Below are 16,991 nucleotides of genomic sequence, written 5' to 3' on the forward strand. Positions count from 1 at the left end.
GGACTGATAAGATGGCCTGGTGGGTAAAGGTGCTGGTCACACAAGCTTGAGGACCTGAGCTGGATCCCCAGAGTCCACATAAAAGTGAAAAGAGAGAACCACAAACTTGTTCTCTGACTTCTGCACGCATGTGCCCCGCATATCATACATATATATACACACACACGCACATACTGACCTCCACATGCATGTGCCCCCCATATCATACACACACGCACACAAGAGCACACATACAAGAGCACGCACACACACACACACACGATGATATTGATAAGTAAGATAAAGCTTAAGAAAGCCTCGGCTGGACAGTTGTCCAGAGGATATCGTCGGCATTTGGTTCAGGATGTGGGTCACACCGGCTCCTACATCACTAGACTTTTACTGGCCAGGGCTGCTGAGCAGGGAGACCCAGGCAGCACCCTGGCAAGTGTGAACCTGCAGGGCATGATACTTCTCAGAATCATAGAAAGCTGACGGCCGGGACAGTATGCGGGCCGGGACAGTATGCGTGTGGGCACAGTCCAAGGGGAGAAGGCAGCTTTTGTCACTGACTGGCTGAGCCACTTCCCACATCTCACTCAGCCTCATCACACAGTGGCATCCTCTTTCCTTCCCACAGAGAAGGTGGACCCTGGACCTGAGGCCACTCGTGGTTTTTCTCCTTTGAGTCTAACCATTGTGGGTTACTGACTGGGAAATGCACAAGCAAGCACTTGGCTCTGTCTGGATGGCTAGCTGCCTGTATCCTGGCCTCCTGGAATGACCTCTGGTGGTGCACAGGGGGGGATGCGGGGGGGAGGTGATCAGCAGCTGATGCTATGCAGGGACTTGTCCCTCCTAAGAGACCTCCCCATCTTTCCAGCAGCCTGGGCAGCCACCCCTGGGTACCGGGCCCTAGCTCCTCCGGTCTTCCCACCTCCTTTCTCTCCTCCTTCTCCTTCTGCTCACAAGGCCAAGGCCTCTTCAAAACTTCATTATGCAGCTTGATAGTGCTCCTGGTCCAAGACTGCCTGGACCAGTGGTTCGATTTGGGCCCAACCCTCCAGAGAAGGAGCCGATACCAGGGAGCCAAACCAGGGAATTCTTCCAAAGTGAAAGTGTGCTCACAGACCTGTTTCTGACACCCCTCAGCTTCGTCTGCACTCCCAGCCTTGGAGAATGGCGGGTACCTCTGAAACCCTGCCTCCACCCCAGCACCTTCCCTGGCAGCCACTTGGTCTCCTTACACATGATCACCTGCCCTTTCCTGTTTATGAGCAGCATCTGGTGTGCGTCCCTCATGTGTTGATTGGCCGCTGGTCCCTGAAGGCATCCTTTGGCAGGGCCTTTTGCCTGTGCCCCTCAGCTTCCTGGTAGGGAGCAGCCTGCATTCCACCACTGCCCTGCCCTCTGGGATTCCACCTCCAATACCAATCCTGAGATTGTACAAACAGTGGGCAAACCACCTTGGCAGCTTAACACAGACAGAATTTCCTCAGCAACGTGGTTGAGCCAGATTGACAAGCACGGAAATCTATGTACGAGCCATTCCTTCGGGTGAATTGCTTTTTACCCTGTGGAGCCAGAGGGCCCTGCTGGGCAGCTGGAGACAGGGATGCTGAGTCTGACCAGCACCAGCCTCTGCAGGCCAGCTGGGAGTCCTACCTTCTGTCCAAGATCAAAGGGCATCTCTATTTTTAGACATGGCCAAAGAAATTTAATTTCATGCCTCTTATGCAACGTTTTATTTGGAATGTTTTGCTATTAAATTTATTTATTTATTTGCTTGTTTGTTTATTTTGTTTTTAGACAGGGTTTCACTATGTTACTCTGGCTTGCCTAGATTTACTATACAGACCAGGCTGGACTTGAACATGTAATAGTTCTGCCTCAGCCTTCCAAGTGCCGGTAGTATAAGCACGGACCCAACACGCCCACCCGAGTATTGGCTAGCGACTCCTGAGACACTAAGAGACCCAGATTAGACATGCAACATGTCATAGTTCTCATTGACAGGTTTTCCCTCTTGATATGCACATGTGCACTCAGTATACACACATACATACGTGCATACACATGCATGTCTACATACATGCATGCTTACACACATGCACGCACATGCATGCATACACACATGCATAAACACATGCATGTATGCACACAGTGCATATATACACACATACATACACACATGCATGTACACCCGCTCTCTCTCTTTCTCTTCCACCCCACTGAACCACTGAAATGTTTTGTCGTTTTCAGTTTTCCAAGTAGAGCTTCATTTCCTACTATAAGCCTAAGTTCTTTGGGCCCCTTTCTTTTTCCCTCCCCCCTCCTCTCTTTCCCTGCACCCCACTTCTCCCCTCCCACCAGCCTCCCTGTTTCTGGACATTACTCCTATCCAGACTCTCTTTGGATCTTTCTGCTACACAGTGGGCATTTGGCATCCAGCAAGGCTGCTGCTTCAATAGTGCGTCCTTGAGGCCCAGAACCTAAATGTGCCCAGGCCTCCTTTTCTGGTCTGTCCCTGACCCAGATTTCTGCTCTGTCCACTCTAATTGGTCCAGGTCTGCACTACACTGCCAGCCCCTCCTCAGTGGGCTGGACCCTGGGGCAAGGGTATTTTGTTTTGCCCAAATGAGAGTGTGTTTATTGCTCTTCATCAGCTGTCAACATGGCAGATGTTTGAAAACACTGCAGTGGAGAAAATGTTCGCTCACAAGGGGACATCTCCCAGGGGCGCGGGGCGGGGCGGTCCCCAACATACTTTTGAAGAGCGCTTGTTCTTCCTGCAGCCTGAGGATTTTTGTCTGCATTTACAGACACTTTCTCTAAACGTAGTATTTGTGAACACTTTCCCCTGGCACTCTTTGCTCTCACAGGGACCTCTGTAGGCCCCTCGCCCCTCCTACAAAGTGCTTGGCTTCACAAAGGGTGTGCCAGGACAGGGTTTTGGCATGGTCCCCGGGTTGTCACGGGACCAGGGGATGATCTCACAGGGTCTGCCATCTGCCCTGCCTGGCCAGAGGCTGCATCGGGAGGGCCAAGGGGCACCACGTGCCCTGGGCATTTTCAAACAAGAGCCCTTAGAGAGAACAGGCGAGTCTCACAGTCTTCCTTTGGCTGACGGGTGTTTCTCCCTCATAGGCTCCAGGGGCATCTGCAAGGGCAAGCTTGGGTAGAGCTTCACAATAACACAACCTGAGGAAAACCTCTTCCCTAAGAAGCTGTTTGGTCTGAAAATACAGTTGTCCCATAAAGGTTCAGTCGCACTGACGGACGATCGAGCGCTAACGATAACTGCCGGTTAGTGAGAACTTATGTAGCTTTAGAAGCACATGTACCCATTGTTTAACCCCCACATCTTAAAGACAACTGAGGCTCAGAGAGGGTGATTGCTTGGCCCAGGGTCACACAGCTAGTAATGAAGGATCCAGGCAGTCAAGCCAGAGTATGTTGTGAACTCTGACCCTGCTGCCACTACACAGAAGGGCTGGGGCCACCGGAAATGGTGGCCCATATCTGGACCCTGACCACTTGAAAGACTCAGCAAGGGAGATTAAGTATTAAAGGCCAGTCTGGGAAACACCCACCCCTCCACTGAAGAGAGAATTCAAGCCTCCTTGTCCTTGACCCAGGGAAGCATTTCTTACCTGTGTCTGCCGACACTGCCTATTTTCTGTCCTTCCAAGACAACACCAAGATCAGGGCATTCATTACTGAGAGGCAACTGCTGGTTTGCCAGCCCTCCTGACACTAGTCCCTCCCCCCACCCCTCAGGACGGTGGCCTCAGACTCAAAAAATAGGAATGAAGACATCTGAAAAATTACCACCTGCCCTTCCCAATTCTCCTCTCCCTTCCCCAACTTCCCTGTCGTTCTCATCTAATGAAATGTCTTTGCAAAAAGGGCCAGCCAATCGCTGCCTGTTCCCTGTGGCCTTTAGGACTCCTGCCTCCTCCGACCCACACACACACACACACACACACACACGCACGCACGCACACTACTTATGGACAAATCCCCATCAAGATGAGACTCTCCGATAGAAAGATCCAGGCTCAGTTGGTCCCCCAGACCTGCCTCATCTTCCCTGCTTCCCATTACCCGGCCAAGGACTGCACTGGGAGTGAGGAGCTGGCACCCCAACCCTCCCCTGAGGTTTTCCTTCATTCCACCTCTGCTGGTACCTCCCTTCCCCTCCTCTCCAGGTGACCCACCCTGTCCATGGCTACCTTCTCTCACCTCCCTCAAAGCAGAGCTCAGGTTAACCCCTGAATGCCCCTCTTCTTCTCTATTTTCCGAAGTCCCCTCACTCAGTGGCTATGTTTCACGGCTACAGGTCTCTCAGGGTACAGCAATGCAACCCCTAATGTGACACCTTCCACACACGCATTTCCATGACACTCACGGCCACCTTGCACGACAGCCATAGCACTCCCCTGTTACACATGAAGTCCCTGGAGTTTGGCTAGGGCAGGTGGCCCAGCATCTCCCCTCTGGTGTGTTTCCAAGCTGATGTAAACCTGGCCTTTTGACTCCACACTGCTGTCTTGTCTAGCCAAGTCTGAGGAGAGGGAGATTCAGGCCCCAAAGACTCCAGTTCATCTACTAAGCCGGACCCACTGCATTCTGGGAGGAAGTGGGTCAGGTTGGGGGTCTTCCCAGTGCAAAGAGGCTTGATACAATGTGGGCATCTCCACATCCTGAGATCTGGCTTCAGGGGAACCTAGTTTAAAGGGAAGAAAAACATTAGTCCTCTGGAGGCTCTCCTGTGAGCTCCCTAAGCCCCTGATGTGTAGATGAGGCTGTACTTCCAGGTGCCTCCAGAGACACAGATGAGGGCTGGGGAGAAGGTTCAGTGGGGAAATTAGCCCTTGTGCAACTTGAGGACCTGAGTTCAAATCCCTGTGTAAAGTCATCATATGAGTGTCTCTAATCCCCATGACACAGAAGGTAGAGACAGGACACTCTCCATAAGCTGGAGGCCAGCTAGCCTGCCATATGCAGAGGCAAAAAGAGTGAGAAGGGAGAGTTGAGAAAAGGTCTCACTATATAGACCAGGCTAGCTTTGAACTAACTGATCTGCCCACCTTTGCCTCCTGAGCGCTGGGATTACAGGCATGTGCCACCTTTAAGGCTGAACTCTTTGGCCATATCAGTAGTGACAACAAAGCATTTAGTTCAAACAAGCAAACGAGATCTCCAGAAACTCTTACTTAAAATCAGAATTGTAACTAGGCCTTCAAGTGCATACCTCTAATCCTAACAAGATATTGGTGGAGGGGAAGGGGTAAGCAGGAAGGTCATGAGTTCAAAGCTAGCCTGGGCTATATAGCAAGCTATTTCAAAAACACCAGAACTGTTCTCTCAGGCACAATGTGTGACTTCTCTACACTGGTGGACACGAGCCAGCTGACATCAGCCATGGCATCTGTGTGCACACGGCAGTGTCACCTCCTTCTCTGAAGCCACTTCCATTCATCTCTGCACACAAACGCTGCCTGTTCTCCCAGATAGAGGCCCTGAGTCACCCCAGCTCCTCACCGGCACGAGCCTCCTCCGTGTGTGCTCAGTTTCCCCGCATTTAATTTGGCCATCTGCTTTACAGTGGGGGGCATCTATTATCGTTCAGTTCTAGAACAGTCTGTGGTAAACTGCAATGTGCTATGACCCTGAGCTCAGAGGTGGTGATCTGTCTTCCCTCCAGCCCCCCAGAACGCTGGTCCCCACTTGCCTTGCTAGAGAAGCAAGTGAAGACATCCAGAAGGATGTGTAGTCTCTGAGCTGCCAGGACCTGGCTTCGGGAAGTCCTGTATTTTAGCCTTGGAGGAGCCATCTTACCCTTTAGCTGCAGCCTGATGCCCTGGCTCTTCTGTGTCCTGAAGGAAGGGCTTTCCTTGAAGCCTGGGCTCCAGTGGAGGTTGCTGCTTCAACAGCCTTTGTATGGAAAAGTGGAAGAGCTGGACCACAGGCACTCACAGTGAGAGCACAAATACAAGGAGAAGGTCCTCCGAGGAAACCAGGGATTCCCTCTGGGATGAGCCAATGATAACTCATGTAGCCCAGGCTGCCCTCAAACATGATATGTAGCTGAAGACGGCTTGAACTCTCTCCATCTCCCAAGTACTGGGTTTTTTGTTGTTGTTGTTGTTTCTTTAGTTGGTTGGTTTGGTTTAGTTTAGTTTTTCGAGACAGGGTTTCTGTGTGCAACAGCCCTAGCTGTTCTGGAACTCACTCTGTAGACCAGGCTGGCCTCGAATTCTTTGAGATCCACCTGCGTCTGCCTTCTGAGGGATTTAAGGCATGCACCACCACTGCCTTGTCCAACTACTGGGTTTTGAGCCCTGGTTCTCTTTTATACTTTTTGTGTAGCTTCGAGAAATTAATCTTTCTAGGCCACCTGTGAAAGCAGGCATAGTAACCACCTGTTGTAATAATTAAATAAACCAATACCAGGAACTGTTTGAAACTTGATTCCTGACCTTGGGAGAATTCTGCTTCCTCCCACAAACCCTGGCAGATTCAAGGGGAACAGAGCAGGGAAGGGAAGCAGAAGGGAGATGGGGCGCACAAGCTAAAAATAGACTCTTTTTAAGTATTTTCTCACTTTATGTAATTGAGTGTTTTACCTGCACGTGTGTATTGCACCACATGCATGCCTGGTGCCCACAGAGGTTGGAAAACTGCACTGGAGTTGCGTATGGTTGTGAACCACCATGTGGGTGCTGGTAACGGAACTTAGAACCTCTGCAAGAACAAGTGGTCTTAACCACTGAGCCCTCTGCCCAGTCCTTGATTTTTTGAGAGAAGATCTTACTATGTTGTTCAGGTTATCTCTGTTGCTGAGTGCTGAGATTATAGGTCAAAAATAGCCCTTGAGAGCAAAGCCCATTGGGAGGTAATTTGGGGATGGTATCCCTACTTACTTTCAGCATATACGCCTGATATCTATTTTTTATTTAATGGGTTTTGGGGCCAGGCCTGGGGCTCCTTTGTTGAGACAGTCTCACCATGTAGCCCTGAAATTCACTATGTAGACCAGGCTGGCCTCGAACTCTCAGAGATCTGCCTGATTCGGCCTCTTGAGTTCCCGGGTTAAAAGCATGTGCCACCATTCCCAATTAGGATTTGTTGTTGTTGTTGTTTAAAAAGAACAAAAACAAACAACTTTATGGACATAATTCAAGTGGTGTAAATGTAGTGCGTGTTTTCAGGACATTGACAAAGCAATGCAGCCATCCCTATTATCCGAGTCCAGTTAGGGTTTTTAACCAGAGGCGGTGAGGCCGACCCCTCCTTCCTTCGGATCTGAACCTGGCTGAGGGCGGCATTCCGCTGAGTCACAGCGCGGGTGTCCGAGGTGATGCTGGGACTGACGTCTGGCGCCCCCTAGCGAGGCTTGAATGCAATTCGGGTCCCCACCCGGCGCAGTCCCGGGAAGCTTCTGGGGTCCCTGTCTCTCGCAGTGCATCCGCCCGCCCGCCATTGAGTCAGGGACCAGGACCAGGCTCACTCCGGCTCTCCCCAAACTCCCCTCCCACTCCCCTTATACAAAAGAATGATAGCTTGTGGGAAACGCAGCGATGTAACCCAGGAGTTTAAAGGTGGGTTTTAGTGTCACAAGATCTGAGTTCGAACCATGCCTGCTCTAGCTACGAGGGTTACTCAGTTTCCTCAGGTGTGAGAAGGTACTAATTCTTTCTCCTAGAGTGGTTACACTTCAGAGATTTGCCTGTAAACTCCTGGGGCAGGAGTTTAGAAGCCATCCTATTCAATTACCCAGCTACCAAAGGATGTTGAGGCCCCTCCCTTACCCAAGGAGCTCCCCAGAAATTCCAGTGCTGGTTACTAAACAGTGTTGCCGTGAGCAGGACCCAGACAATGAGGGAGGCCTGTTGTATCTTCTCCTTAGCAAGAAACGCCCCCAGAACGGAGACCTGCAGTCCAGGGAGGTACTTTTCTCCCTTGGGAAGAAGGTTGGAAGATCTGGGAATTGGGAAAGACCAGGGCTTCCTTTGGGAGTCTGCAGGGACGATCTCGCCAGGGAAAGGCTAATTGGTATTTGTAGACTTCTGCAAGTCAGCCCCACATGGGGAATCAGGCCCCAGCCCCATTGGGCACCTTGCCCCCAGGGTAGCAGGGTGGGAACCCAGAGGGCATCAGTCAGGTCCTCGGTAGACTCAAGGATCTTTTAAGATCCTGTCAAGCCCCTGAGGCCCCTTCCCGCTCTGGGATCCCCATCCTGCCCACCTTAAAGGTTTCCGGTGAACTCAGCGGCTCTGCCGTGGAAAGGAACCCAGGGAAAATGGCAGACATGCGAGGAGAGCAAGCATGGCTCCAGGAGGGCTCCGAAGGGGCCAGTGAGGGGGTCAGCTGCTGGAGATTCCCTTGTCCACCTCCGGACACTTTAGAGGGCCACCTGAGATGTCAAATGGGGTGTACGGAAGACTTGCAGGCCGCTAGACAGAAGAGCCGGTGTCTTTCAGCCTGGCAATTCCCTGTTCTTTGGAAACAGGAGCGCCTGGGGGCTTCATCTGTGCATTCCCGGGCCTCGGAGGGTCTGGAAAATGTATGTGTTACATGTGATTAAATGTGATGAAAATGGCAATGTCAGCGGGATAGCCTGCAAGGGCACCCAGGGGCCTATGGGGAGCACACAGTGAATAGCTCCTGTTTCAGCGGGTACCTGGTAAGCACTTCCTGATGCCGGGTCTTGGGGTTCTGAGGCATCAACCTAGACAGGTGACCAGTGGGGCTCGTCTGCACCTGTCATCAATGTGGGTCATAGGCGGGGAACGGGCCACTCCCTCTTGCTCGCCAGGGATCTGTTCTATCTGGGGTTTTGGTCCAATGGACCTCAAGGATGTTCCAGAACATTCTTTCCTTTCCTCACCATCCCTCTCTCCCTTCCTCTTCTCCCTTTCTCCTGCCTTTTCTGTGCTGCAGATGGAACACAGTACATGCCAAGCTGTGTTCTACCTTGGAGCTACACGCCCATCTTGGCTTGGCTCCTGGGTCCTGAAATCCCCAGCTGACCTAGCCCAACCTGGATGGTATAAAGAAGGACAGCTGCCCTCCCAGGACTGGGGGGACTTCCCTACTTATACGGTTTTTCCTATTCCCCACAAAGGAAAGGAGTGGCCCTTGAGATGTGCACAGCTTCAGCTTGCTTATTTTACACAGTGAATAGTAGCCTGTGTTTTTAAGGATGACTTAATTTCTGCTCAGACCCCTGTAATTCATCCCACTTCCAGAGGGTGTGTCTGTCCCTCTATAGCCCTGAGCGGATGTTGGGGGTGTGTGCAGGGGCAGAAGGATCATTAGGTCATAGCATGGATGGTGGTGTCTGAGAGGGTTGAGTGGGACAACTGACCAATCAGACACACCCTGGACCGTCATCCCCAGCTGGCAAACTACAGGGCATCACCCAAATGCTTGAGCAATGCTTGGCTCTCCAGCTCCGAAGTTTGAATGTATAAAAACTTCTAGGAATAGCCAAAGACAACCCAACATGGAAAGCAAGCAGAAGCCCACACTGAGGATACAGGTAACATGGCCATACCACCCTGAGTGTGAGTGATCTCATCTGATCCCAGAATCTAAGCAGGGTGGGGCCTGCTTAGTGCTTGGGTAGGAAAATACAGGGAGAGACCACAGAGCAGGGATACTTGCTGGTAACTCATTTATTTTTAAATTATTGTTATTATTATTATTATTTGGAGGAGTATTGAAAATATACTGGAGCCAGGTGGTGGTGGTGCACGCCTTTAATGCCATGTATCTCAGTGAGTTTGAGGCCAGCCTGGTCTACAAAGGGAGTTCCAGGACAGCCAGGACTGTTACACAGAGAAACCCTGCCCGCCAAAGAGAGAGAGAGAGACAGAGAGAGAGAGACAGAGAGAGAGAGAAGAAGAAGAAGAAGAAGAAGAAGAGGAGGAGGAGGAGGAGGAGGAGGATAGACTGGAGAAGGAGCTGGAGAGATGGCTCAGTGGTTAAGAGCACTGGCTGTTCTTCCAGAGGACCCATCCACATGGCAGCTCACAACTATCTGTAACTCCAGTTCCAGGGGCTCTGACACCTTCACACAGATACACATGCAGACAAAGCACCAGTGCACATAAAATAAAAAAATCTTTAGAAAGAAATATGCCAGAGAAGAGACGGGTGATGTAAACTTGAAATCCTAGCACTCAGGAGGCTGAGGCAGGACGATGGAGAGTTTGAGGCTCACCTGCGTCTCAAAAGTAAAATGAAAGGCTAAGGAGATGGCTTAGTACACAAAGTGCTTGAAGCACAAGCATCAGGACCTGAGTTCAAATCCCTAGACCCCACATGGAGCTAGACACGCTAGCACACTATCTGTGAGCATAGTGCTCCTACAGCACACTGGAGAAAGAGACAGGGAATGGCTAAAAGAGAGGACCTAGCCTGGTGGACACAGCAGGAAGAAAGCAAGAGACCCGCCCTCAATTAATGTGGGGAAAAGACGGATGCCCAAGGTTGTCCTCTCATCTCCGCCTTACACTGAAGCACCCAAGCACACGTAAGTGGCATTCACACATGCAAGTGTGCGTATGCACTTACACACACACACACACAGTGGCTAAAAGATAATATAGTTAAAAATAAAATAAACGGTGAGTGGTGGCTGACACCTTAAATGCCAGCACTTGGGAGGCAGAGGCAGGCGGATCTCTGTGAGTTCAAGACCAGCCTGGTCTACAAGAGCTAGTTCCAGGACAGGCTCCAAAACCACAGAGAAACCCTGTCTCGAAAAAAAAAAAAAAAAGATAATATAATTAAAAATAAAATAAACAGTGAGTGGTGGCTGACACCTTAAATGCCAGCACTTGGGAGGCAGAGGCAGGTGGGTCTCTCTGAGTTCAAGGCCAGCCTGGTCTCCAGAGTGAGTTCTAGGTCAATCATAGTGAAACTCTGTCTTGAGAAAAGAAAAAAGGTGGACAGTGGATGAGGAGAAACACCTAACATAAACCTCTGGCCTCCATTTGCATGTGCACACATGAACACATGCACCCTCTCAAGTGTGTTGGTGCACACACACACACACCAGTAACTTAGTAAACAAAATGGAATACCTCTGTATTGAAAAAAAGAATCCCTTAGTCTTTAAAGCGAGTTCCAGGACAGCCAGGGCTCCTTTACACAGAGAAGCCCTGCCTCACAAAACCAAACCAAAAATAAATAAAATTTTAAAACTCCATAAAAACAAAGATCCATGAGAAAAGTTTAATTTTAATGTAAGTCAGAAGGGGCGGGAGAAACATCCATATTGTGTAAGCTTCTTGTGTTCTGGTTGTTTCTGCTTTGTTTTGTTTTGCAACTTGACACAAGCTAGAGTTAATGAAAGGAGGAACCTCAGTTGAGAAACTGGCTCTGTCAGAGAGCTCGTAGGCGAGTCTACAGGGGTATCTTCTTGACTGATGATTGGCATCGCTAGACCCAGCCCACTGTGGGCAGCGCCACCCCTGGGCAGCGGTCCTGAGTTGTGGAAGAAAGTAGGCTGAGCAAGCTGTGCCGATCAAGTCAGTAAATGTAGTTCCTCCACGGCTCTGCTTCAGTTCCTGCCTTGAAGTTGCTGTCTTGAGCTCCTGCCTTGGCTTCTCTCTGCGGTGTGTGGCCTGAGAGTTGAAAGATGAAATAACCTTTTTCTTTTCCAAGTCACTTGTGGGCATGGTGTTTTATCACAGCAATAGAAACCCAATTAAGACAAAGTGAGCAGAATGGCCAAGTAGGACCTTGTAGCCTTGGGAAAGGGATGTCATCTCTCAACAGAACTGCCCTGTTGTCCAGCCCCTTCTCCTGTCCCCATGGTGTCCCTCCACGCTACTCCTCTTTGCCCAGCCAACCAGGCACCTACCCAAGTACACTTGTGGATTCTAATCTTCCTGCGTAACTGCAGTCTAACTTTGGAAGTCAATCTACCGTTTTCTAAGGTGCACTCCCTGAGCCTACACCTTCCTTTCCATCTCTACCCACCATCTAGGTCTGGCCTTTAAACTTTCCCCGGGACCATGGCTGTCACCTCCCTGCCAGCAAGCACTCTTACTCCCCCATTAACCCTGCTCATCGCTGCCAAGTTCACCTTAGGACAGCTCTTTGGTGCTGTCCCTGGGGATGAGCAGAGTCTAACCCAGCCACTTCACCCTCCTCCAGACACTGCTATGTCCTGCAATTTAGTCTGTTCATCACTGACTGGGTAGACATGCAGGGACTGGAGGAGGGTGCTGGCTGCTGTGGCGGAGGCAAATCTTCCCGTCTAGATGCAAGGCAGGGTGCTACCTGGGGTCCAAAGGAAAGATGGTTCTCTCTGCAAAAGTGTTCTCTTGGCTTTGTGCCCATCTTCCCTGTCTGGGGCTTGGCATATAGCCCAGTTGTAGACGCTTGCCTAGGAAGCAGAGCCTGGATTCCACCCTCAGCACTGCGTGAACAAGGCGTGGTGGTAACTAGTTTATGTAAACCACTCGGGAGGTGGAAGTTTAAGGCCATCTTTGGATGCGTAGCTAGTTTGAGGCCAGCCTGGGATACCTGTGACCCTGTCTCAGCAATCCATAAAAGGAGTTCCAGAGTCAGAGACAGGAGCTGAGATTGGGGTAGGGGTGTGGCTTACAGATATTAAAAAAAAAAAAAAAAAGAATACAGGCTCGGGTGCTGGAGAGATGGCTCAGCCGTTAAGAGCACTTGGCTATGATTCCAAAGGACCCAGGTTCAATTCCCAGCACCTACATGGCAGCTCACAACTGTCTGTATCTCCAAGATTTGAAGCCCTCACTCAGACACACATACAGGCAAAGAACAACAATGCACATAAAATAAAAATAAATTTAAAAAATTTAAATACTGGGCTGGAGAGATGGCTCAGCGGTTAAGAGCACTGCCTGCTCTTCCAAAGGTCCTGAGTTCAATTCCCAGCAACCACATGGTGGCTCACAACCATCTGTAATGAGGTCTGGTGCCCTCTTCTGGACTTCAGGCAGACACGCAGAAAGAATATTGTATACATAATAAATAAAATTAAAAAAAAAAAAAAACCACAGAGAAACCCTGTCTTGAAAAAAAGCAAAAAAAAAAAAAATTAAAAAAAAAAATTTAAATACTGGGGAGGGGGAGGGAAATAGGAGGCGGTGGCGGGGAAGAGGCAGAAATCTTTAATTAATAAATAAAAAAATTAAATACTTTAAAAAATAAAAGATCCATGCTGAGCATGCATGGTATTAACTAACTGATAGCCAGACAGGCCGAGAGGCTGAGACAAAAGGATCCCTTGAGCCCAGAGGTTTGCAGAGCTGGTTTTACAATCAATTGGCATTCACAGAACAACGCCATTCACTCTTTCCTGACAAGAGAGGCTGGCAATCACCTTCCCTCCACAATGGCTGAGCTACTCACTAGTCAACAGCACTTCCCAGTGACATGGAAAGAGTAAGGGATGGCCACAGGTCAGCCGCGTCACCTGGTGGCTTTGGATTTGAGCTAATGAGATGCAGATGATTGGCAGGTGACTGACAGGGACATGGACCACTCAGTGAGACTGAGCATCAGTCTTCCGGATGGGAAGTGAGGATCTGAGGTCCTCCTACTGTGACTTGGGGGGAAGGGTGCCTCTCTCCTTGTCCCCCAACTCTACTGCCCTAAGAAGTCAGGTCCCTGGGCTCAGCATCCTGGCCATAACTCTCTCTCTTGCCTTATTTTTCTCCAGGCTTTGAACCAGTATGGCTGAACCCCGCCAGGAGTTTGACACAATGGAAGATCATGCTGAGGGCTACACTCTGCTCCAAGACCAGGAAGGAGACATGGACAATGGCTTAAAAGGTCAGTGAACAGCCGGCACAGCGGGCCAGTCACAGTGGAACACAGTCCATGTCTGCTTCAGCAGGGGCTGGCAAGAGGGGGTCAAGTCCCACTTTTTAAAGGAATGGTGCATAATTTGTTGTATTCGATCATTAGTTTGAGTGGGCTAAGAAAAGTCAAAACGCATGTTTGAAAATTCACCTCCCTAGATAGTATGACAAAGACTGGGGGAGAAGTTGTCACTCCCGGCTCTCCAGGACCGTCAGATCCTTAGCTACACATCCTGGCTATCTGGCCATCTGGGAAGAATAGATTCCTCTGGGGTTCTGAGTATACCCACATTAATGAACTTCCTCAGGAGAGGGGCACAGCACAGTGCTGTTGGTTTGTAATTCCAGTACTCAAGAGGCAGAGGCAGGAGGATTGCTGCAAGTCCAAAGCCAACCTGGTTTACACAGTTAGTTTCAGTTCAGCCAGGACTGCATAGAGAGATCCCGTCTTGGACTGCCTTAGAGAGGCAGTTCAATGGATCTTAGCACTTGCTACTCTTCCAGAGGACCTAAGTTTGGTTCCCAGCACCCACATCCATCAGCCCACAAAATCTGTTGTCTCCAACTCTGGGGAGCTAACACCTATACTTATGTGGCATTTCCGGATTCACACACACACGTACATAAATAAAAATAATAGAAGTTAAAGCACTTCTCAAGTTTAGTTTAATTCATTAAAACTGCAGTCTGTAATGTAGTCCTCTTGGCCACTGGTTGTCCATTTCACTGCGTGCATGTGTTTGGGAGTTTTGGGGCTCTCTCTCTCTCTCTCTCTCTCTCTCTCTCACACACACACACACACACACACACACACAGGTACAGTTTCTATGATAACACTCTCTACACCTCTTCACAAAACAAAATCCAGCAAAATTATTCTATACTAATATGCCACAGAGAGAGAGAGACTGAAATTGCCACCCCTTGGAAGGTACCGTGAAACAAAAGTGTGTTGTCCTACCCATAACTGTACTCCCCCCAAAGAGCCAAAGAAACCTAAGATTTTCGTCAAATTTAGCCTTGCTGCTGGGGGTTTAGAATGAGCTGTTTGTAGGTGTGGAGTTGCTCTGACTTGCAGGAAGGATCACAGTCCTAACAGCACTTCAGCAAAGTGACAGCAGACTGGAATAATGGTGAGAGCAGAGAGTGTCTAAGTGGGTGCTAAAAGCCGGAACAGGGCTAGATGCAGCCAGGGAGACTGTGGGTGGGGCAGGTAGTGGGGCACGTGTGGTCACACACTCATGAATTAGGTGCTGATGTGTTACAGTTTCCAGGCCTTCGCACGGGGGCTGCTTCTCCTTCCTCCCTCCCTCTGAGGATAATGTAAATGATGAGGATGGGGGTACAAGCGAGTTCGAGGCCAGCGTAGGATACCTGAGACACTGTGCTAAAGACAATATCAAGGGCCCTTCTTTGACTGCGAGGTTGTGAAGCGTCTCGTCGCTGTGTTTGAACACCATCTGCCTTCCTTCTTTGTGCTCTGATTTGTACATAGAACCAGCTCCCCTCCATCACCCCAGAGTCTCACCGTTGCCCAAGGGGCAGCATCTGTCCTCCACTGAATGTCCCAGCATCCCTGCAACCCAGCAAGCACAATCCGCGCTCGGTGCTCCCCGCCTGCTGGTTCATCATAGCCCTGTCCAGACTTTACATCCCGTAGCTCCCTGGGGACCTCACACTATCTCACTTAGTCACTTAGTCTGGACCTCCTTGGCACAAGCCTCAGGGTTGCCTCCAGCGGGTTTGTCACCTGAACATGCGCCCCTCTTGTCCAGTCATCACCAAGGACAGAGAAGTGTTTTTTGAGACCGGGTCTCTCTACATAGCCCTAACTGTGCAGGTACTCACTGTGTAGACCAGGCTGGACTTGAACTCACAGAGATCCACCTGCCTCAGCCTCCTAAGTGTGGGGGTTAAAGTATGTTAAAGTAAAGTACCAGCCCAAGGGCCATTTCTTGCTACAGTGTTGCCTTGGCAACCATGGACCTCAAGCCGATAGCCCTCACCTCTGTGTGTGTGTGTGTGTGTGTGTGTGTGTGTGTGTGTACAGCCAGCTAGCTGAGAATGGTTCTCAGTCTTCACATGGTTGAGAAAACTGCCATCGTGAGTGTATGGCTCCCATCTTCAAGATGTCTCTTGAGTAGGGAGGATGTAGCCTCCTAGCTAAGCACAGCTCTGTCCTGAATTCTACCCGAATTCTGTTTTCAAGGACAGAAGATTGAATGGGCTCCAGAGGGCCCGTCTGTCAGCTGGTGGGTGTTCAGACTGCACCTGGTGTGGGTGTTAATCTCTTGAGGAGCATGAGGTGATCCAGGACTTTTCCCCGTGGCCAGAGCCGTTTGTCCATCGGATACAGTGGGCAGCTGGGGATTCCCAGTCAACATCAGCACCAATAAAGAAAGGGAGGGAGGAAGGGAGGGAGGGAGGGAGGGAGGGAGGGAGGGAGGGAGGGAGGGAGGGAGGGAGGGAGGAAGGGGAAGGGAAGAAAAGGAAGGAAGGGAGGAAGGGAGGGAGGGAGGGAGGGAGGGAGGGAGGGAGGAAGGAAGGAAGGAAGGAAGGAAGGAAGGAAGGAAGGAAGGAAGGAAGGAAGGAAGGAAGGGACTTGCACATTCCTGCTGACACACAGTGCTACCGTGAGCCCTTAACCAAGGCCAAGTAAGACCCATAGAACGACCACCACCTATGGTGGGTCTTACATGCTGGGCAAATAGCTTTCTTAATACATGCTTTAAGCATAGCCATGGTTACAAAGGCCCAGGAGAGTTAGCAAAGGAAACCCTTTGGCCAATACAGGCGTGAAAGTGGGGGACTTTTACTGCACTGAGGTGAGTTCACTGAGCTGAGCGCCTCACGCTGTGACCTGAAGGTGGCAAGGCCACAGGAAAGGGCTTTTCTGAGCATGCAGGAACTGGCTTTCTAGATCCACTGCAGGTTGTCAATATAAGGGCCTTTGCCTCAGCTGGACCTGAGTGACTAAAAACTTTGTCTTCTCCCGCCCAGGAACAGACACACATCACCCACATCTTCATCTGGGGACCCCAGGGAGTGGAGTATGGTTGTGGGGGGGGGGGGTAGAGGCTGGTTCCTTCATGGTTTCATCATGAGGATACAGCATCCACACCGAAGGTTCCTCTTGAGGTCTGAGGGCTC

At 50.3% G+C, this 16,991-nt stretch overlaps 1 protein-coding gene across 7 annotated transcripts in view; it reads left to right on the forward strand.

The window, feature by feature from the left end:
• Nucleotides 1–16,991, forward strand: part of Mapt (microtubule associated protein tau) — a 95,001-nt gene that overhangs the window by 32,165 nt on the left and 45,845 nt on the right. For all 7 annotated transcript variants that reach the window (XM_057774992.1, XM_057774985.1, XM_057774988.1 and 4 more), the window contains exon 2: nt 13,700–13,812. In XM_057774992.1, coding sequence (XP_057630975.1) covers nt 13,713–13,812 — 100 coding nt within the window. In that variant the 5' untranslated portion in view covers nt 13,700–13,712. The remainder of the gene's footprint in view (nt 1–13,699; nt 13,813–16,991) is intronic.

Source organism: Chionomys nivalis, chromosome 7 (genome assembly GCF_950005125.1).
Source record: "Chionomys nivalis chromosome 7, mChiNiv1.1, whole genome shotgun sequence".
NCBI lineage: Eukaryota > Metazoa > Chordata > Mammalia > Rodentia > Cricetidae > Chionomys > Chionomys nivalis.